This window comes from Notamacropus eugenii, chromosome 3, assembly GCF_028372415.1.
Source record: "Notamacropus eugenii isolate mMacEug1 chromosome 3, mMacEug1.pri_v2, whole genome shotgun sequence".
Classification (NCBI taxonomy): domain Eukaryota; kingdom Metazoa; phylum Chordata; class Mammalia; order Diprotodontia; family Macropodidae; genus Notamacropus; species Notamacropus eugenii.
The window spans coordinates 312,656,769-312,681,111 of NC_092874.1; the positions used below are offsets into that span (position 1 = coordinate 312,656,769).

The window sequence follows — 24,343 nt, forward strand, 5'->3', positions numbered from 1 at the left end:
CAGGCAGCTGACTATGCAGGAAAAGAAACTGAAGCCTTTTGTGGACTTCAGTTAGTGCAGTAAAAAATATTCAACTAAAAATAAGAAAAGCAAAAAGTACTTTTTCCCTTCAAATGAAATGCAGACTAATTAGAACATTGAGCTCAATCTTAATCCTCTCTGAAAGTTTGCATTAAAGGGGGAAAAATGGGAAATTGTTTACCCCAAATTTAAGAGCTGACCTTTTGTTTGATCGCTTCCTGAGCCATGCAGCACCATATCAAACCTCCTCAGGAGAAAAAAAAAGGTACAATATTACTGAATCCTGAATTTAGTTGGTCCCTTTGTGGGCATAAAAAAGTGAGTAATCCAATAGTCTGCTTTCCAACATGTATCAGACTGGCTCCTTTGCTGCCACATAGATAGTTCTAAAGTCCTCTGAGATTAATCCTCAGCAACTGGAGATGAGTTGTTATCGCTGATCAATAAAACTAAACTTGGTTACAGCCTATTTTAAGATGCCTTCCCGGTTTTTATTTTAATTCTCTGATGGAAAAAAGGTTATAAAAATCTATTCTCCATACTGCAATACCTCTCCATGTCCTTCATAGCAACAACACAAAGGAACGAGAAATTGAATCACTTCCAAGAAGTTTCTTTTTTTTCTTCCTGTAGTACAACCCAGCTTTAAACAACGAAGTACAGTGTAATTTCTTCTTGGCTTTCCTCTTTACCAGAGAGGACAGGGCTCTGTTGATTGACTACCATCTATACAAATCACTTTAGGAAAAAGATCATAGATTTAGAGACAGAAGGAACCTTAGAGCGCCCTCATTTTAGGGTCAAGCAACAGAAGGTTCAGAGAAAGTAGTAATGTGCTCAGCATCCCGTAAAAGATATTGGTCAAGTTACACAATACGGCTAAACACCTTCCAGGAAATAGGACAAATTCTCTTGAAGTCAGGCCCGTTCTAATCCCTTGTCTGCTTCTTCCCCAACACAAAATTCAAACTCTTTAGTCTGGTAGTCAAAGCCCATAATAATTTGATTCCAGTCTTATCTCCTGCTAACACCCTATATGAACCCTTTATTTCAGCCAAATTAGTCCATTCATTGTAGCAAGTTTAACTAGTTATTTTTGTTTTTTGGTCATTTTTGACACTCCATTTGGAGGTGTCTTGGCAAATATAGCAGAGTGGTTTGCCATTTCCTTTTCCATCTCATTTTACAGATGAGGAATCTGAGGCAAACAGGGTTAAGTGACTTACCCAGTCACACAGTGTCTGAAGCGAGATTTGAACTCAGGAAGATGAGTTTTCCTGCCTCCAAGCCCAGCATTCTATCCACTGTACCACCTACCAGCCCGTAACTAGTTATACTGATGGCTCATTTTATAACAAATCATTTTTAAGAGAATAATGCAAAGAAAAGTTGAATTCTGAAATTAGGATATAGACCCAAAAATGGAAAGCCACTTTGCAATGTGTTATAGTGGAAAAACCACAAAACTTGAAGCTAAGAGACTTGGACACACTGAATCCCTCACTGCCATCAATAAGTTGTATGACCTAGAGCAAATACTGTTGCCCCTCTCTGGTCCTCAGTTTCTTCCTGTATTAAAAATAAAGGATGATTTTGCCTTATTACTGAAACTGTCTTGCACTGGGGTCTCCACCTCTGGCATTCCAGCTCTAGCTCCCTGGATTTCTGGTCAATAAGCATTCACCATTACCAGTCTGATCCACACCCACCTTGGTACTATTTCTCTCCACCAGATATGTTGTCTTCCCCCAGTTAGAATGTTAGCACTCTGAGGACAGAAATGTCTTTTTTGTATTTATATCCTTAGCACTAATCACAGTGCATTTCATTCATTCATTTCCTCACAGCTCTAATATTCTCTGACTGGATAGCTGTGACTTATAGATACACTGTCTTCCATAAAACAGGGTGAGATTTCACTAGATGTTATTCCAAGAATTCACTCCACCCCAGTCTGATTTGAATTACTGACTAGCCCCACCACACACACCCAGTCTTTGCTTCTTTTTTCTTCAGATGGAGTTCTGCACAGAGAGAGGAAAGTAACCAGTGTCTGTATATTCTATGACTGTCTTTTTCCCCTCCCCTCCTCCATTTCTGCTGAAGGAGCAGCCATCTCAAAGGGTCGGGGAACAGGACATTAGAGATAATTGTTTATACAGGGTAGTGATGTGTTTAGCCTTTATGCATCTAAACAGACAATTATTTTCTGCTGTTTGCTGGTAGCGTGGCTGCCCAGTGACTCCAGCAGATGGAGAAAGAATATAATCCGTAGGTTATAAGTATAGAGGTTATTGATGAAATGTCACCATCTGTTGGCATCATTAAAATGATATGAGTCACAAAGAGTTGCTTTTGTTTCATCTAGAAGGTTAATATGGAATTGAGGAAAAAAAGTTGCTAGATTGTTAGGGGAGAACATAGTGAAGGGAGAGGTTTTGTCAGATTCACCAGGAAATATATAAACCTTAAAGCACTCAACAAATGTGAGTTATTTTATTAATTTCATTTTATTTTTAATTGATGGAATAAAACAAGCATTTCCATAACATAGTAAAATAAAAAACATGAAACTGCAAATCTGTTATGTACAACTTGCCATTCATACTCTTAAATATATAATAGTTATCATGTAAATTTCTTTTTTTCTTTTTACTTCCCTTCCCCTACCCTGCCCTAGAAATGAGTTATTTTATACACATATATGCACACACATATACACACCCAGGTGTGTATATCTATTTTATATGTATACATATATGCATATTTATATATCCATATACACACACATATACTCCCAGGTGGGCTTCTACACTGTAGGATCTTTTAAGAACACTATGATATTATTAGCCTTGTCTGTGCCAAAATCTCTCTCCTACTGGCATCAATCCCCTTTAATGTGGCTTGATATCCCTACTATTAAGACAATTAGAAAATTGATCTAGAACTGAATGGTCCAATCCCTTCATTTTGCAGGTGAAGACCAAAAAGGTGAAGTAACCTACTTCCCTTCCTTCAGGTTAGAAATGTAGTCTTCAGGAGCATCCAGTGAAAATGCAGCTGTTGCTGACTGACGCTTTAGGATTCCTTCTGGCTATCCTGGCCCATTAATATAATGAAATGGGCTATCGGATTTGAAATGAACACCTTGAAAGGAAGGAAACAGCATTTTTAAAATGAATTAATAAATACTTATTTTCTTTCTTCCTTTAATGGTACTAAAACTCTAGTTCTAAAGGGAGGATATTCAAAGTAGGCAAATTGTGGAGATGGAGGATAATTCAGAAAGCCATATGGAATCAAGCTTGGTGGGTTTTGCCTGGAGTCCCTGTTCATCAGCAGACTAAGACCTGTAGATCACTTAAGCTCCAGAGTTCTGAGCTACAGTAGGCTAAGCCATTGAGTGTCTGCGGTGTCTGGTGACAATATGAACATTGGTAGGGGAGGAAAATGGGGCGCCAGACTATTAAAGAATGAGTAAACCAGCCAAGGTTGGAAAAAATTGAAACTGTTAAAACTCCATTGGAGAGGAAATGACAAAAGAAGTTATTTTGTTGTTCAGTTGCTTTGGTGTATCTGACTCTTCATGACCCCATTTGAGGTTTTCTCTGGCAAAGGTCCTGGAATGGTTTGCCATTTCCTTCTTCTCTTCATTTTACAGATGAGGAAACTGAGGCAAATAGAGTTGAATGACTTGCCTAGGGTCACACAGCTAGTAAGTATCTGAGACCTGATTTGAAGGAAGATCTTCCTAACCAGGCCCCGGCCCCAGGAAAGGAGTTAAAATAGAGAAGAGCAGAGCCAGACCAGACCCTTGCATGAAGACAATAATTCATCCTAATCTCATAGCTGGCAGTTCCCCAAACTCAGCCTTCCATTCCCCACCATGCCTGAAAGGGATTCAATCTTTCTTTCCTCCCTGACAATCCTCACCTTTCTTCCAAGATCTGTTCAAATGGCACCTTCTAGTGCAGCCTTCCCTGATCTTCCATGTTTTCGCAGTTGTTAGTACTTTCTACCTCTCTTCAGTTTTCCTCCTGCTATTTCTGTTGGTATACATGCTTTATCCTCCAGTTATAATATAAGTTTCCTGAGAATGGAGACTTTTAAGGTATTTCTTTTCTTTTTTTCCCCCAGCACTCTGCCTTATACAAATAACAATAAATAAATAAAATATAAAAAATACAAATAATAATAAATAAATAATAAATGTTTGCTGAATCTAATTTTTTTAATCGTAGCCCCATTTGCCAGCTCCTTGAAGAAGACACTGGCTTGCTTTCCCTTTAAAGAATTTTCAGCATTGTAACTTGGTACAGAAGCAACCCAGAGCTTTGGGAAACCTGGAGCTAGTTATTAATAGGGTCTCAAAAGAAAGCATCCAAGGAAAAGTTGCTATTGATATTTTTAGATACCAGGCCTGCCCTACTCCTATGTTTCATTTTTAAACAAGGTAGGGAAGAAAGTGATTGATGCATTCTGTAATTCCGTTTCAGAGGATCCCAGAGTGAAATCTAAAGGACACAGATGATCTGGGAATAACTTTTCGAGTGACCTTCTGCATAGTGGCTTTCATCTGAGGCAAGCCAGTTTCAAGAAGCAGCAGCATGCCCTCAGCGTGTTCCAAAATAACACCCTCACAGCAAAGTCAGCCACCATGCTAGAGGTTGCTGGTCCATTCTTAACCCTGTGTAAGGTTGGAACTCTCTTTTGATTCCCTACTTTTTCGCAAGCCTTCTCTGAGGATTAGTCTCTGTAGGTTGTATTTGGCAACAAATAAGTTGGCAAAGAGTCTTGTCAACATTTATCATTCAATTCAATACATATTTGCTAAGTATCTACTTATGTACTAGGCCAGCTAGGTGATGCAGTGGATAGAGTACCAAGCTTGGCATCAGGAAGACCTGAATTCAGGTCCAGCCTCAGACTCTTACTAGCTGTGAGACACTGAACAAGTCGCTTAACTGTGTTTGCCTCAGTTTCCTCATCTGTAAAACAAGCTAGAGAAGGAAATAGCAAATCAGTCTAGTATCTTTGCCAAGAAAACCCTAAAAGGGTCAGACATAATGGGAAAAAAAAACAAACAAAAAAAACTAAACAGTCCCGTGCCCTTGAGATGCTTACCATCTTAAAGGGGAAAGTATACAACATGTTATTAATTAATTTAATATAAATTTATATAAAATAACAAGACATTAAGATATCCCAAAATAGGAGCTAAAAGCTTATTGAAAATAGGTATTATTTTATTCTTTGTTCTTATATACTCAGCTTTAGCACAGTGCCTGGCACATAAAAGGCACTTAATAATACTTGTAGATTGATCGATGGAAAAAAATAAAAAGCTTTTCTTTCTATTTTTTTTGTTCAAAATGTAATGTGACATAACAGATAATCTATCTCTAAACCATCAGTTTGTTCTAATAGTTTTTCAGTTGTATCTGGCTCTTCTCCAGCTCATTTTATGAATTATTAACCTGAGGCAAACAGGGTTAAGTGATTTGCCCAGGGTCACACAGCTAGGAAGTATCTGAGGCCAGATTTGAACTCAAGAAGATGAATCTTCCTGATTTTAGACCTGGTACGTTATCTGCTGAGCCACATAGCTACCCTTTTATAAATCAGGAAAACTGAGGCTAAGAGAGAAAGTGTAAGACTTGGAGTCAAGAAGGCCTGAATTCAAATCCTGCTTCAAACAGTTATCAGCTGAGTGACTCTGGGCAAGCCACTTAAACTCTCAAGGTCTCTGTTTCCTGATCTCTAAAATGGGGGATAATCATCGCCACTTCCACACAGGGTTAATGTGAGGATCAAGTGAGAAAGTATGTGTATAGGGCTTTAAAATTCAGTATAAATCCTACCTATTATTAGTGTAGGACTTGAACCCAGATTATCCAGCTCTAAAATCTCTCTATACTACACTGTCTCTCCATGATCAAAACTGTACATTAGGAAGATTAATCTGGCAACTCGGGTAAGGTAGATTGGAGGAGACATCAGCAGCAGGATGGACAAGGCATGTCAGAAGGCTATTGAAATAGCCCCAGGGGGAAAACACTGAAGTCTTGACCTAGAGCTAGACAGTGCAATGGGAATGGAAAAAAGGGAAAATCTCAGACAGACATTTCCAAGGATATTTTCACTTGTCTCTCCCTTCCTTCCTTAAGTGTAAGTAGGGTGGGTTTATTATTGGAGCAGGAGAAGTTTTAACATGAGCGCATTCTAAAGGAACATTGTATCCCTAAAGAGGATACAGTACATAGTTCAAATCCAGCTTCAGACGTTTACTAGAGTTGCCTGGATGAGTCACTTAGACCTGTCTGCTTCAGTTTCCTCCACTGTAAAATGGAGATAATAGTATTTACCTCTCAATGTTGTTATGAGGATCAAACGAGTGAGATAGTATTTGTAAAATACTTAACACAGTGCCTGGCACTTCGCAAATGCTTAAAGAAATGTTTGCTGCTTCCCTCCCCCTTGTAGCATGAATAACGACACTTGTGGTATGGAAAGTAGAATCAAGGTAAAAGTAACAAAATTAGAGTGAGGTTGGATGAGTAAGTAGATTCTGTGGAATCTACCTGTGTAGGTGCTGGGAGAAATCTCAGGTTCTGACCAGCCTCAAAAATGGCATTCAAACTGCCTCGGGCTAAAATAGCAGCACCAGAGGCCAAGAGGAAAGCACCACCCAGTCTCATCTCCAATGGCCTGCAATTTCCCAGTTTGTCCAAGTAAGGTTTATTCCCTTCCATATGGGTCAGTACACGTTACTCTGAGGAATATGATGGTGATGGTGGTGGTATTCTCTTGCTTATAGAGAAAATCCAAGCTGGGATCTTTTCCTACCCTTCTACCTATGCCTCAGCTTCAGTTGTAAAGGAGATACTGTCTCTTGTGTCTTGTCTTGTGTCTTGTGTCTCAGAAATCTCAAAACTAAATTTAAAAACATTACCAAACTGGTAAATTCTGGAGCAGTCATTTCTAGAGTCTGACATCTCTATGGCAGCATTCCTTGGTTAACAGCCAAGCAGCTGAAGGAGGACATTCGAAATTAGTGAGTTTTAGAACTGGTATACTCTCCTAGATTACAGAATAGGAAACTGAGACACAGAAAATTTAAGAGACTTCTCATTAACATCCAGCTCTCTAGCAGCAAAGGTATGACCAAACTCCACATTCTCTAACTGTCTAATACTGTTTCCACTGTACGTTATTTCCTCTGTAAATTCGTATATGTCTGTTTCAACCTTAAAAACTAAAGGCTCCAAGACTTCATTTTATTTTTAAAATTCTTCTTTTATCTCTACCAAAAATCAGTAGCTCTATTCTGTTCACCTCCAGTGAAAACTCCAAGTATCCCAGTTTCTTGCCTTTTCTTTCCCTACTGGAACAACTTCTTACTGCGTTATTCTTCTCGCAAACAATATTGGTTTACTCATAGGGAATTGTTGGATTTAGTTCACAGAATATTAATTCTTACCTTTTCTAGATATTTTTAAACTTCCTTTAAATCTTTAGCCCCTTAGATTAATTTTGTCCCTTCATGATCCCTTTTTGTGTTTTTCTTTTTTCTTTTTTTAACAATTAACTATAAATGAGAGAATTGCTTAATTGTTTAGCCTTTTCTAAGTGTTTGAAAGCCAAATGCTCTGCTTGCTTGTTTTATTTTTCAAATAACTCTTTTTTGGTGAAGGTCTATCTTTTTTTCACTGATGATTGGCCTCAGCTTTGCAGCATATATTTTGTGAGGTTGTAACTTGAGCATCTTTGTTTTGGGGAACATCTTGATACGTTCTTTTCTGCAGTTTCTCATGACTGCAGAGTAATCCTGAATTATTCAAACTGATGGCCTTCACAGCTGAAACCATTTCTCTTGGATACTTGAAAAATTTATTGTTTAGTGTTGAAATTGTGACATTTAATCACTGCCTGCCTCTAAGTTTCAAGTATGGAGTCTTTCTCCAGTGGCAATGTATGAATTTGATCAATCAATAAATTGTTATCTCTATTCAAAAACTCTAGGTAGTTTTTAGGTATTATTTCCTGAAGTGCAGTATTCATGTTTTTTGGTTTATTATATTCTTCAAGGAAATCTATGATCCTTAAGTTAGTGCTACACTCCTGTCTTCAAGATCAATCACTTTGGCTTATGTAGAATTCATATATCTTTGATATTCATTACCTTTTGAATATCTTCTGTCAAATATCCTATTACTACTGTATTATTGAGTTCCAAATCTGGCTCTTTCAAAGCCTCTACTTCTCTGGAGAGATTGTCCTTCTTATATTATAATTTTTCTACCTTGTTTTTTTTTTCCTCTTTAGTTCTGCTTTAAAGTTCTGATTTCCCACTTAATTTTCTTCCTAATATCTGCTTAAAATTTTTTTATTCCTTTTGAATCATTCTGGAGTTTCCTATTTTTATTGTATTCATCCTGTGGAGGCCACAGAATTTTCTATTTTACTATGGTTTTTTTGCTTCATTTCCTTTCACAGTACATGTCTATTGTGTTAGAATCTTTATTTTAGTTTTTACTCATTCTTCTTCTATTTTTTTGAGTCTCTCTGTTAATATAACTGCTTGGGATTTCAGCATATGTGTATATTGTGTGTGTGTGTGTGCGTGCGCAAGTGTGCATGTGGCCTTTTTCTTTTGAACTTTTCCATTTTTTAGCTATTTTCTCATATTAGGAGTAGTAGTCTCTAAGTATTAGTAGTAGTTTGTCTCTTAATTCTTTCCATTTTAAGCTATTTTCTTGCATTTGTACTAGCTTGTCTCTTCATTCGTTCCTAACTCTGCTTCCTCTTCCTTCCTCTGATACATAAACCCTTGAGGCCTATGATCTTCGACCTCCTTACATTGGGGATATGCTTGTCTAGCTGGTTCCCTGGCCAAAGTGAACTCCATGAGAAGGGATTGATACCAGTGGCAGTTTGTACCCCCTTTCCCATGGACACAGAACCCCTAGGGCTTCCCTTGAACTGATTCTGTACTCTCTGCCCCGTCCCCCACCACAAAGGAACTTCTTTTGGTTTCTGTAGCTTGGCAGAATCAGTGTCTTTGGCCTCTTAGGAAGTACAAAGGGACCAAGCAGATACCTCCACAAGCAGACCCTGAAGCACGGGCACAAATGCAAGGCTATTTGTACTAGCAATTGCCTGATTCAAGGGAATGATGGAGTATGGGGATAGTTTTTTATTTAGAAATATTTTTCTAACATTATGCTGTGCTAATTTTACCCTGTGAAGTATTTCTTTCTTATAATGTGGATTTGGCTTTAGTTATTCTATATTTGGGCCATGTTTCCTTTTTATTTTTATTTTTTTGAGAGTGGAGACTTTCAGATTGGAGAGGTTTCTAGAAAAAACCATTCCATCTTGCCTTACTTGTGACCCAAGATCCCAAGTTTCAACAAAGCTTCCCAAGGTAACATTTGTCCTCTACATCTATCTGTAGTATTACATATCAAAATCACAAGGCACTTTGGAGATTGGCCAAGCCATTTTGCCACTTCTAGAAAGGAGAACTGCCACGTTGTTTTTAACAGCCGAGGTCTAAACCATTGGACATTTTCAAAGAAAAATATTTCTCCAGACATTTCATTTTTCACTCCTGGGTCTTACAATTGGGAAAGTATAGATACACTTCTTTAAATTTTAACCTCAACCCCATATCCCCCCATATACCCTCCTACCTCAAATGTTTAAGCCCTTTTCTCCACATTCTTCCATACCTTATCACTCTAGACAAAACTAAGATAAAACACAGCCATAGTTATAGTACAACTAACTTACTAGAAGAAGAGCTGTTTCTTCTCCATGACTACTTCACGATCTCCAAGAGTTGTGAAGTACAGCCTCTACAGATGTAAAGGCTGGGACTCTATGGGGGACTAGCCCCTCCACTCCCTTTCCAAGGTTATCCAGGATGGGATTCTCCTCTGGGACACTATATTCCAATAGGCTATTGTCTATGTCATTACCACTGCATCTGTCCCTCTCACCTCAATCTCATTCTCATTTGCACTATCATAGTTTATCCCCTCAAATGAATTTGTCCCAGACAGGTAATTTGGGTTCTGTTCTGCTGAAATACTTGTATTAAGAAGAAGACAAGACACATAAAAATGTGATTTCACACACACACACACACACATACACACACACATACACACAAGAGAAACAGAGACAGAGAGACAGAAAGGAGGGGAAGGAGGGAGAGATCTCTTTACAGTAACAAAAAAGAGTCTCGTTCTAATTTATTTTGGTTAAGGGGCCCAGAATTTCACCTCCTACCACTAAAAGCAATCCTTTCTTCATTTCACAAACTCTCCACCAGGCTAAAGCCATCCATTTTCTTTGATTTACCATGCAGGTTTGATTTTCCACTGTCATTTTTTATCTTCTTGATTTGTATCTCTTAAATTATGAGACTCAAAATTGGATACAGTTCAGGTATGCTTATATATGCAAATATAAGTAAGTGCCTATAAATCTGTAAAACTATATTTCAATTTCAGTCTCAGTCTACTGCTATGGGGTCATATTATTCAATGGCCATCTGTCTTAATTCCATACTTTGATTTTCAGTAACCTTATACTGAGAGGTCTATTTAGAAAATACTTGGAGAAGAGTGTTCTGTTTGCTTCTGTTCCAGATGTGAGCACAAGGCAGGAAGAATATACAAAGAATGTGTGTATATTCACCTTACCCATCCACATTTCAAAAATAAGGCAACCAGATCATAAGATGTCCTCCCTCTTCTGACACCCAAAGAGATAACAAAAGTGATTTGAGTTCCCTAAAAGGTGTAGGTGTGGGGATATAATATTTTAAGAAATTTCAGAACTCTGAGGGAGGGAATAACATTTCTCAATGGAAAATTCTGGATGAAATTGAAATATATGCAATGCTTACTTTATCAGTCTTTATTGAACTAAATATACTCTTTTGTATATATTTTAGTGTCTCCTAGACTAGTAGATTTAGAATTAGAAGGGACATAAGAAACTTTCTCATCCAACCCCCTCATTTTATAGATAAAGTGAAGCCCAGAGAGGTTGTGACTTTACCAAATTTGCACAGGTAGTAAATGACATGTGGAAATTAAATCTATATCCTCTGTCTAAAGGCATGGAGCTTTTACTGTACCATGAATATTTCTTCCAACAACACAGCCCCCAACCCATCTATTTGTACCTCTTGGTATATATTCTTTGATGTTCTCCAATGAATTTGATGGGGGAGAGAAGAGGGGGATGTCTGTTCAATGTGTTAAGCAAGGTTCTTCCATTCTTTTGGCATTATGTGGATACCATTGAACTGATTAAATTTGATCAAGACGATGGCAACCAGGAGGTAATGAAAAAAGCTCTAGATTTGGAATCAGTTGTTTCCGAATCTTGGTGATCCCATTTGGGGTCTTCTTGGCAGAGATATTGGAGTGGTTTACCATTTCCTCCTCCAGCTCATTTTACAGATGAGGAAAGTGAGGCAAACAGGGTTAAGTGACTTGCCCAGGGTCACACAGCTAATAAATGTCTGAGATAAGAGTTAAACTCAAGAAGATGAGTCTTCCTGACTCTAGGCCTGGTACTCTACCCACTGCACCACCTAGCTGACCAATTAGAGGGGACCTAGGTTTAAATCCTAGCTCTCATATTTATTGCCTTTTCAACTCAGGGGAGTCCCTGAACCTGTACGGGTTTCAATTCCTCATCGGTAGATTAAATGATCCCTAAAGTCCCTCCCAACTCTAAAGCTGGAATCTTGTGTAAAAGTACAAGGAAAAAAATTAAACAAAAGCTAAGTACAGCTGGTTCTAGGACCTTTTCTCCCCTACTTTTTGGTAAGTCTCTTGAAAATGCATTGTGTATTTAACACTTAAAAACACATTCTCTTCCCTCTGCGCTAGGGGTCCTTTCTGCTCTGGACCTATGTATGAGGTGACTGGGTACAGTTCTGAAAGAGCATGACCATCTAAAGGAAGGGTTAAACTCTGACTCTCTCTCTCTCTCTCTCTCTCTCTCTCTCTCTCTCTCTCTCTCTCTCTCTCTCTCTCTCTCTCTCTCTCTCCCTCTCTCTCTCTCTCTCTCTCCCTCTCTCTCTCTCTCTCTCAATTCTCCCAACCCTGGTGCTGCAGGGGGAAATTACTTAAAAACTATTCTTATCGGATGTCTAAGGCCTCCCCAAGCTGGGAAGTAGAGAATACTCAATATACAAATCAGTCAGGGGACAGATATTTATTTCCAACACACAAAAGAAATGTTAAACCCAGACTCACAAGTTTGCATTGGCAAGATTTAAGCAATCAATAACTTACATCCTGCTGGAAGGCTGAAACTTAAACATCAGAAAAGGAAGCCATTTGTGAGACTGCTGAATAGACATTTTGTATTTCACCTTGGCTTTGTACTATCTAATCAATTCCCTCCATATCCATATTCTTTTGGAAAACCAGGCCAGAGATTGAACTTCTCTAGCTGGTGGTCACTTTCTCGGAGAAACAAAAGACAAATTGACAAGGGTATCTCCCCAACTCACCATGTCACCTTCCAAGTCTGGATGTGTCAGTCTCTGGATTGCTGTTCAATCAGCCATGATCAGCCAAAGAGATACAAAGCAGGAGAGGGAACCAAAGACCCTGGTTCAAGTCCACATACCTGAACCCCCACTGTAGCTGCCATATGGTCTGCAGGCACTATCCTTCTGGGGTAGAGAACTATGTTCTCATAAAAAAGTTTGAAATAGGCCTAACCCAAATCATTGCCTGCAGCCAGGAGGAAACGACACAACTGGTATCCAGTCATCACCTTTTAACTGATCTACCGAGGTTCCTCCTGTTCAGCGACCAATAAGAGGATTGCTTTATCTCCAAAGCACTCGAGTACATCCATGCAGAGTTTTACATGTGCTTAGTATGTACCAGGAACTGTGCTAAATGCTGGGGATTTTTTTCCTTTTACTGTATCCCCAACACTAAGCACAGTACCTGGCACATAATATTGTTCATCCATCATTTTCGAAGAGGATCAGTGACATCAAGGATGAAATGTTGACCACGTGTGAATTGAATTTAAGTGAGGCAGAGCTGCGCAAAGTCATTCATCAGCCTCACTCTCCCTTCCAGAGTCATCAAAATCCAATGGCAGGACAAAAGTCAGGATGACTGGCCATGGTCCAGGAAGTGGTGGATTGACGATGGCATCTTCAATGTTTGACCAACTTCTAAACACTCCGCAGCATCTGCTCTAGCCACCTTGAGAGCTGTTGGAACAAGTTGTTCTTGTTCCACCAGGGAAGTTTTCACAAACTTAACTCACCAACAACCTGTTGATTCCCCTCAACCTGGTTTAGCCTGTCTACTGAGACAGTCTTACCAAGGTGTGGCCACTGTACATGCTTCTTGGAGCCACAAGTGAGTGTTGGGTGAAAGACAGACACCAAAGGTAGAGGAGCGGCCCTGAAAAGGGCTCAGTACTAGTCCTCTATTGATGTGACTATAAACAAAGGTACCCATAGTCAGCTGTACGTGGGCAGGACAGCATTATACGTGCCCTGTTACATATATATCTTTGGGCATTTAGAGGTGATGGTTTTTCCTCTCCTTTTAACAAACTTTCCTCTGTCGTATTTTGAACTGTGGGCTTGCAAGTCAATTATTTCGCTCAGGTTATTGGTGTGTACTAGGTTTACATTTCCCCAGCTTTCCTGAGTGAGGTTACTAGCCAAGAGAAAAACCTCCGATAGCTGCTTGGGTACTTGAAGTCATGAGAGTCTATGACACCAGGTTTGTTGACTTGGGGGAAAACCTATAGAAGTTCTCAAGGAGAAAAGTGGATTTTTCCCACCGTTTACTGGAAGTTTCTTTAGGGTCTCACATCTATATGATTTTATGTACCTTGCAGATTTTGTGTGAAGAAAGCATTTATTATCATTTGATGTTCATTCTTTATTACAAAAAAAGTTCAATAAATTGTTTTGATTTTTAAGTACTGAGTTAAACTGAAAGATCTTAAATGAATAGCAACTTAAAAAAACCAGCTTCTGTTGTCATGATCAGATTGTCACATTGAACTAGATGAGAGGAAGAATGGTACAACTTTATAGGAAGTATCTAAAAAGCTAAGTTCAAAATTCAGTTCTGCCAGTGACTGCCTTTCTGACCTTGGCTAAAGTTGACCTTGCTAGCCTTCATTTTCCTCATCTACAAAATGAGGAGGTCAGACCAAGTGACCTTTAAGATTTCTTCTTGTTCTAAATCTATGCTGTATTCAATTAATTTGTTTATTCTACATGACAGCTGAAATAAATATGACTCTGATTTGGCTTTTTATCCAGAAGAATAAATTAGGGGCAAATAACAAAGGTACATGGCTAGGGTAATTGTCTTTGCCTAAACATGTCTTCATGTAAATGTATTTGGAGAGCCAGTTTTTCAAGATAACACAAGACTAGTGTGGTTTTGCTGTTTTCCCGCTCATCTCTGTTATCAAAGTGGAAAAACATAGCACAATAAGTTTGTAGGAATTTCATTTGAAATAATCAAGAGTCTTTGAAGAACTAATCATAAGAGCTTTGTAACACATAAAGAATATTTCCTCACAAGTTCAATTTAATAAAACTCAAGTCATTCAGACAATTTGTATTAGGAATTTGTAGTAATTCGACTACACAGAGAACATAAAGTTTTCAGAATTTTTGAAGCCGTAATGAAAGTCGAGAGGCAGAAAGTATTTTTCCTTTCAATTGAAGGGGGAAAAAACAGAAATGTGTGGAAGGAATGGAATGAGATTTCAATCTAGGCAGTATTTGCTCTTTTTTGCCTCTACATCCTTTATAAATCTAAAGTTACCATGTTATTTGGAATTATGGGAGAGAAATGACTAAACTATTTCTAACTTCTGACCCATAAATCCCACTGCTGGGCATATACCCCACAAAAGTCAAAGATGGAAAGTTCCCAAATAAAACATTCATAGCAGCATTTTTTTGTGTTAGGAGAGAACTGAAAACAAAGTGAGTTACCATTGATTGGGAAATGACTAAACAAATTGTGATATATGAATGTAATAGACTACATGGGAAGACAGAAACTTACATAGAGTGAAATAAGCAGAACCAATAAAACAATATATACTACAGCAGTGTATGGAAAGAATATTAAAATTAAGGTGAAATCTTTGCAACTGTCATGGCCCATCTTGCCTCCAAATTTCACTAGGTCTACGGGTATGGAAAATGTCTCTTAAACTATTGAATACAAAGTGTGTCAGTTTTTCTTAATTGTTTGTTTCTTCCTTGCTGTAAGTGATGGAGCCCTAAGGGTAATATATATGGAAATAACTTCAATTCAAAAACAAAAGACTTCAGTAAATCTAAATTAATTAAGATGCTTTGTTATATGAACCTAAAGGTATATTTTGTATAACTTGGTTTACTCATAGAAATGTTATACTTGTATTAAATTCAGAACTTAAATTTATTCAGACAGTAATTACAAATACACTAATTGAAGGTTACTTTTAAATATCATTAATATTTGGTACAAATGGAACTACCAGCTGCTGAACTTTAAGGAACTGAACATCCTTTAGCTTTTGCCAATTTTTAAGAAAGAGGCCAAAACTTGAGAACAGAAGAAATCATTAGTATCTTATTAGAAGCAAGAGAATTGTTATGTTTTCCTCTGCTTTTTCAAAGCAATACCACAAGTATTCATTTTTAACAAAGCAGTTAAAATTTTTTAAAAGGATGAGCAAAAAACTCATGGAATAGAGCTTTTGCCATGTGGAACTTTTGTCAAATATATCTCATTTTCTGAGTTGTCACTATCAGCAATTTCTGCTTTCTCATTTTTATCATCTTCCTAGACTTGTAAAAACTGAGCTTAGAGAGTTGTGTGTAATGGAAACAGCATTTAATTGTGAGTCAAGAGATCTGAGTTCTGAGAGCCATCTTTCTCCTGTTTGTTAGCTGTGTGAACTTGGGTAACACAATAGATCAACAAGCATTCATTCAGCACCTTTTACTGCTAGGTTCTAATGATACAAAAACTAAAATAAAACCATTCCTGCCCTGAGAGCTCAAATTCTATCGAGAGAGACAACTTAGTCATTTATGTAAGTATATACACCATAAGCACAAGACAGTTTTGAGTGGGAGGGCGCAGCTACACAAATGATGAGAAAACCTATGTGTAGAAGGCTGTGCTTGAGTTTTGAAGGCAACTTTACCTTTTTGGGACTCCCTTTTCTCCTGTGTAAAATGTGAAGATTACGCGATCTCCAACGTCTCTTCCAACTCTAACATTATAAGATGTGAGCAGTCTTGACGAATAAAACAGCTTACTTCTACATAGAACTTTAAAGTTTGATTATCAGGATCAGTTGCAAGTAATAACTAACATTTATGTAGTTCATTATGTGCATGTAGGTTTGCATAGCTCTTTATATGTATTATCTTTTGATCTTCACATCAACCCTAAAAGGTAGGTGTTATCATTATCCCAATTTTATTGAGAAAGAAGTTGAAGAGGAAATTAAGTGACTTTTCCCTGGGTCACAGAGCTTGTAAGTGTCAAAGCTGGGATTCAGAGCCAAGTCCACTTTCCACACTGGCTCAAAGCATTTTACTAGCTCATCACTTCTCTAAGTACAGTCCATGTTCCTCTGTTGAAGCAAAACATTATTCATATTTATAAGTTGACAACATTCATTTCTAATAGGAATGATCTATAGTAGACTGTAAGCTCGCTAGGGGTAGTTGTGTCCCCAGTGCCTGGCACTACCAAGCACAAGGTAGGTGCTTAATAAATTGCTTGTTAAAGTGGATAGGTGGCACAGTGGGTAGAGCATTGGGCCTGGAGTCAGGGAGACCTGGGTTCAAATTCAACCTCAAATACCTTATAAGTAGTATGCTCCCAGGCAAATCACGTAATCCCTGTTCACTTTAGCTTCCTCAACTGTTAAAATGAGGGAAAGAACCACACATACCCTAAAGGTTGTTGTGAGGATCAAATGGGAAAATATTTGTGTATTAGCTCAGCACAATGCCTGACACATCGTAAGTACTACATGAATGTTTGTTTCTGTTCTCTTATTGATGGATTGACTTAATTTAATTTTTAAAAATCAGATATATCATCACTGTTTTCTCATCAAAAGCAGGGCAATTCATCCCACAAATAAAGATGAAGTTTTTGCTTCTTGCTTAGCTTTTCTGCCGGCATAACCTTCGAGAAGTCAGAGGAACTCCCACATGATCTATCAGGTCCTACCAAGTCGGAAAAGTTTTCAGTGTGGGCACTTTTGACAGACAATTGTCCAAATACCTGCCTGGCTAAGTTAGGAAAGACTGGACATTGGAGAGCTGACTTCCCAATTATAAGACTTGAGGCTCTCAAGCCTCATGGAAGTTTCTATAGAATGGTTGCAAAATGTATTAATGGAAGAATAACTTTATGTTATGCCAAATTTCATATAATGCCAAATTTAGTCTACCCATATCCCTTGAAACCCCAGATCTTTTGAACTATTAAAGCATTTCTTTGATACGTTAAGCAAGAACAGGTGGAAAAAGTCATCTTTTAGGGTCTTTTGCTAGAGGGAGCCAGAATCAATGGTTCCTGAACGTCCCTTCCAATTCCAGCGTTCTGTAATTCCACAGGTCTGAGACATGTTGAGTCTAAAGTGTCAACTTGCAAATAACAAGTTTTTCAGAAAGCTTCTGTGGACTGTTACACTGGCCTTTGATTCAATTAATCAATCAGTAAGACTTTTTTAAATTCCTACTATGTATCAGGTGTCATGCTTGCCACTGGAGATACAAATACAAGAGTTAAACTGACCCTACATGACAGGAACTTATATTCTAATAGGGGGAGACAGACTACATCTGGAAGTGGTAGGCTGTCACAGGGTCTTCAATGGGAATCAAAGACCTGTAACTCTTATCTATTTCTTTTGAGGATGAAAAAGTTAGGGGGGGTCTGGATTACTCTGTTAAGAAAAAAGAGACTGGACTGCTACTGGGCTATAAAAAGTGATGAGCTTGGTGATGTTGGAAAAATATGGATAGGCTTGCATGAAATAATGCAAAGGGAAATGAGCAGAGCAAGAGAACATCGCATACAGTAAACACAATACTGTTTGAGTGACTAAGTCATTTTGACTATTATAAACATACAAATTAACTACAAAGGATTTATGAAGGAAAATATTATCTGCATCCAGAGAAAGAACTGATAAAGAGAAGTATGTGTAGAATGGTTCTGCCTACTTTACATACACATATTTGTGTCTAATTTTAGACATCTCGGGGGGAGGAGTGAAGAAAAAAGGGAAAAAAGAAAAGAATAAATAAAAGAGAGACTAGAACATTATTGAGTTTCATTGTTGGCAAAATCCCTTGTCTCCCTGAGGCTTGGGTTGAATGCAACAAAAGGTGAACACTTAGAAAATAAGTAATAAGTGAATACAATAATTGAAGAATTCCCATAAGGTTCTTAATTTGGATCTGAGCTTTCCCAATCAAGCTTCGTTTTCCTTGTTTGGCATCCCCAACACTCTTTATATGTCTTTTCCCAATGTAGGCTTCTGATGCAGGTGAAGACGAAGATGACCAGCCCCTCAGCTTGTCCTGGCCAACCAACACTCGCAAACAGATCACCTTCCTGATTGTTCTTCCCATCGTGTTTCCGTTATGGATAACCCTCCCTGATGTCCGAAAACCTGTAAGTAGAGACTTCTTAAATGTGGAGTAGATTGGAATAGATTTGCAAAGCCAAACAAAGTATTTAAATGTTAATCTTATGCCTGAACACCTGACTAGCTTCCTGCCCAGGTGTATGTATGTGTACATGCACAGAAATATGTTAACATTTGCTTTTTTTTTTTCTGGATACCATTAATTTGGTGGCTATTCTTTCATTTCTAAACAAGGCAATAGGTACCAAGTTTGGAATTCCACTTAATTTATTTGCAATGAAGCAGAGACAAGCACAAAATAAGGGTTTAGTTAAAAGAGAAAATCATCCTATGTTAACATTGCTAAGCTCTGCTATTGGGAAGGTCCCTTCCCTAATTTATTGGGTTAAAAAAAGAGAAGAGAGTAAAAAGGTAAAAAGTAAAAGGTAAAAAAATAGAGAGAAACCACATTGCATACAGAACATACCTGTAAGAATATATTAAACAGATTTCCTATTTAACTATTTATATTCTACCTAACATTGCCATTAAGAGGAGTAATAAATTCTAGGAACTAAATTATGCTAACCTAAAAAACCAGAATTTAATCCAAAAGAAGGATATAACATCCCACATATGGGCATATATAGTTATATAGATATACATCTATAAGTATATATCATGTTATAACATACACATCTATATTTAAGACAGCTTAAAATCACTATATGTATGTATGTGCATGTGTGTATATATGTGCATGTATGTATATTTACATACAAATATATACATACAGCTATGTGTCTATATACATATATATGTATATGTTTGTATATGTGGCAACTGAGTGGCACAGTAAAAAGAATGTTGGACTTGAGATAGAGAAGACAATTCAAATTTTGCCTCAGATACTAACTAGCTATGTGACTCTGGGCAAAGTATTGAACCTCTCTCTGCCTCAATTTCCTCATCTGTAAACAGGGAATAATACAGACACCTACTTTGTAGAGTTGTGAAGATAAAAATGAGATAAAATGGAGAAGGCACTTGGCAAATGTTTATGTTCTATATAATGCTAACTGTTGTTATTATTAGGGGTAGTAATAGTTATTATGTATTAAAACTGAAATGGAAAGGAAGGAATAGATCAGAGACATTATAAAGAAGAACTAGCAGTTTGATGACATGAGATTCCAGAAGTGAAGGAGAGGCATCAATGAACCTGACTGAATAAATGATACTGACAAAAAACAAATTAGAAAAGGAAGCCTATACGGTAAGGAAGATGACTCATTTCGTTTGGGACATGTCAAATTTAACATGCTATCGCTCGTCCACTAACCGACTAGAGTCCAACCATGAACAGGTTCCTTAATCTCTCTGGAAGTTTAGTTTTTAACTAAGTTTCCTTGGCTATAAAATGAGCATAGTGGAGCATGCTCTAACTCTACCATTCTACACTTGCACATGTAAAATCAATTAGTATCAAAGGTTTCTACCCTAAAGATCCATATAATTGTATATATCCCTCCATTCAGTAAGCAGTTCTATTGAGCATATCCTGTGTATAACATTTTAGGGTTGTTGAACCTGCGATTTCATCAGCATAGCGCACTCCCACCGTAAAGTCTCTATAGGTCAGTGTTCATACTTAGGGGTTTTCTTGCAGCATCTAGACACTAAGTAACTGGCTACAAAGCTGTGTAAGAGCAAAGGATGTGTCAGAGGCAGGATCGGAGCCCACCTCTCTGACTCCAAAACTGGTCCTCTACTCACTCTATCATTCTGCCTCACTGATGTCATAGCAAAAGCATATGTTTAATAGTGTTTTCAACAATTAACCAAGGTCCCCGGATGGTCTGGTCTTTGGAACATAGAAAGAGGAGGAAGGGTGAGAGGTCCATGATGGCCCTTTACAGAGGTCACCCTCAGACTTGATATCTCCAGCTTCACTGAGTTCTCATTCAGTTCTGCTACACAGTATGGGGTGCCTGGGTCTCCATTGTCTTCATGGCAGAGTCACTCAAAGACAAAGGACATCGGTTTTATGAGAGGGAGTAAGCCTTTCACAAACAGGTGAATCTGGTTGATTTTCTATTTCTGATATCATAGGCAAGGAGATGTTAATGAGAGAGACCTAAACCTTAAAAAATGGAGAGTATAAGTGTAGGATCCACAAGTTCCCTGTAAAAGAAAAAACAACAAGGTGGGGATGTTAAGGAAGAAGAGGAATCATACACAATTAGAACACATTCAAGGTCACTGAAAGCACTACCAGTCAGTCAATTAATACACATTTATTAAGCACCTATATGAGTGAGACACTATTCTAAACACTGGGGATACAAAAAAAAAAAAAAGCAAAAGGTAGTTCCTTCCCTCTAGGAGCTCCCATTTTAATAGGAGAGATTAGATAACCACATTCAAAAAACTACATACAGGATAATGAGGAAATAATCAACAGATAGTATCCCAGAGGCCCAGAGGCTCCCAATTTGAGGGGCTATCACAAACAAAAGAGAAAAATTATTTAATAATTCAGAACTCTGAGTGTTTTGTCTGTGAATAAAGTCAGAGCATTCCAACTCTATTTTCATACTTTCATCTCAAGTCAATGAAATGCCTGGCATTTCCTAATCAGATTTTACTTTTTCTCATCTTTCTGGTAACATAAACAAGAAAGGGAAACCTCCTAGTGAAGGCTAATGTCTCCTAAATCGTCAGTTCCTTCAAAAATGCGCAGAAATAATCTGAATATCCAATAATCCAAGCGTCAATCAATGAGTATAATTTTTAAGGGGATGGGGTGTGGAGAGAGGAGGACTAAAATATGAGAACAGACAGTTAGCTAGCAGCCCTCATGAATGACCAAATGATGGGGCAGTGGGGGATAAGCAGGAAACATTTAGCCATTAAATGGGGTTCTCTTCTGAAGTTCCCAACTGCACATTAATGACTGCTCAGGAAGGCATGATTACAGTCTCAATCGGTACTGCGCAAGGTAAGGCCTTCTCTGAATTATTCACTGGAAAGACCATAGACAATACGGGCAGTTACTATTAAGCATGCAAGTACGCATTGTTTTTCCCAATTGTAGTCTTTCGAACCTCAATATGTAATTTACTAATTTTTTATTCATTCATCAAACCTGTTTTGAGCATGACTTTGGCAATGAAAGAATAAATGGATGAATGAAAAAATTATTAAATGTCTAATATGAGCAAAGTGCTGAGGATATAGACGGTGCACAATTCACGAAAAGTGTTGATGTTATGAGATAGAAACCATGATGCTATGGAGCATAAAGCAGATGTGTTCTTTCCATCCGTCGAATAAAGATAATAAAACAAGTACACAGATAACTATAATACAAGGCAGTATGTGATATATTGCAAGATGGCAGCAGAAATATTGTCAGGCAAAAAGTTTAGAGACCTGGATTGTAAAGCATATCCTACCCTTCGTGGCCGTGTGACTTTCAGGATGTCACTGGTTTTCTTCTGAACCTGTTTCTTCCTCTGTAAATTGAAGGTGTGGAATTAAATAATTTCTAAGGTCCTTTCTAGTATGAGCATTTTATAATACGAATGTAATAGACATAGTAGTACAATTACTATGAGAGGCTTGTAAAATTCAACAACTATTTATGAAGCACCTACTATGCACACATGTGGAATAATTCTGTAGAATAGGTCCACATTGCTGTTTCTAAGCGTTATCAGGACCATCAATGAGCGTTTATTAAGCACTGTGCCAGTTCAGCATAAGACTTGATCTTGAGAATCTATTCCCCCTTTCCCTCCTTTACCTCAGGAGGTGGAAAAAAATACAAAGGCCTAATAAAAAGTGACAGAGGCTACCTGGAGATAATGATAGTTTATAAGCGTTCAAGTTTTGTATGGCTTTTTTCCTAAAAACTTTTCCCCTAATACATTTTATTTATTTCATTAAATGTTTCCCAATTGCATGTAAGAAAATTTTAACATTCTTTTATTAAATTTTGAGTTCCAAGTTCTCTTCCTTCCTCCACCACCTCAGCCTCCTTGAGAAAGCAAGCAATTTGATATCAATTTTACCTGTGAATTCATACAAAACTTATCTCCATATTAGCTGTGTTACAAAAGAAAAGACAAAAAAAGAAAAATTAAGAAAGTTTAAAAAGTCTGCTTCCATCTGAATTCAGCATTCATCAGTTCAGTCTCTGGAGGTTGACAGCTTTTTCATCATGAGTCCTTTGGAATTCTCTGGCATCACTGTCTTGAACAGAGCGATTAAGTCTTTCATGGTTGATCATCCTTATGGTGCCGTTCGTATGCACAATGTTTTCTTGGTTTTGCTCATTTCACTTTTCATCAACTCGTATAAGACTTCCCAGGTTTTTCTGAAACCATTCTGCTCATCATCACTTAAGCACAATAGTATTCCATCATAATCATATACCACAATTTGTTCAGCCACTTATTTTCCAATTGATGAACATCTTGATTTCTAATCCTTTGCCACCACAAAAATTGCTGCTATAAATATTTTTTATTCTTTGTAGGGTCATGAAGATTTCAGCATGACTGAACAACTCAACAACATGAATATTTTTGTACAAATAAGTCCTTTCCCTTTTTCTTTGATCACTCTGGGAGAAAAACTTTTTTAAAAAACATTAAAAATACAAATTATAAACAAAACTGATAAAATTTTCTAAGCCCCCAGGGAAACGATTGATTTGCCACATAGAGAATTTGAAGAGAGAGGTTGTCTTCCAGAGACATGAATTTGGTGTAATCATTTTGCCATGGGTTCCATATCACCCATCATACTCTTTATAGCAAATATTCTTGACCTTTTTTTGTGACATGGACCCCTTTGGCAGTCTGGTGAAGTTTTTGAACCCTTTCCAATATAATGTTTTTAAATACCAAAAAGAAAATACACATGATTTCAAAGAAAATTAATTATAAGGAAATAAAGATGTATTTTCTTCCCATCCAAGTTCACAGACCAAATAAAATCTATCCATAGACCTCTTAGGGGAGCCTTAGAACTCAGGTTAAGAGCCCTTCCTCTCTAAAAAAAAAAATCCAGGATGCAATTAAGATTATGTCACCTTTATCTGGTACACCATTGTTTAAAAACATAAATAACCAGTAAGCAAAATGTTAAATAGCAAAACAAAAACAAAAACACATAGTAATGAACTATGCTGCCTGTTGCATACAGCAGAAAAACAGAATGAAGAAACAGAGAGTAAGACAGGGTTTCCCCTCTCAATCACTTTTCATAAGCCAAGCTTCAGGCCAGGTCAAAGAAAAGACTACAGTGATAGAAAGCTTAGAATCACTCACCCTAGAAAGCGACTTCCATCTGCCTCTGCTGCCACTCTTTCTATCCAACTCTTTCACCTTGCATCCTTCTGGAGAGAGAATTTTTCAAACTATTATTGCAGTAGAAAACTATCATCTAATTCCAAACTCATGTTAGATTCTTCTTTCCCCACACTGGGAAAAAATGCCCTTCCCAGGATCTTTAGTGATTGTGTCCCCTTCACAAGTCCAAGTCTTGACCATAGGACTGTAACAAATATTAGAAAGATACTGAGAAAGTTAGGCACCTTGTTTCTCCACCCCATACTCTGATTCAG

The 24,343-nt window shown here is 37.6% G+C and overlaps 1 protein-coding gene across 4 annotated transcripts in view; it reads left to right on the forward strand.

Annotated features, from left to right (window-relative positions):
* The window catches only part of SLC24A2 (solute carrier family 24 member 2), a 318,354-nt gene that overhangs the window by 256,561 nt on the left and 37,450 nt on the right, over nt 1–24,343 (forward strand). For all 4 annotated transcript variants that reach the window (XM_072596682.1, XM_072596681.1, XM_072596684.1 and 1 more), the window contains one exon: nt 18,615–18,755. In XM_072596682.1, the coding sequence (XP_072452783.1) occupies nt 18,615–18,755 (141 nt within the window). The remainder of the gene's footprint in view (nt 1–18,614; nt 18,756–24,343) is intronic.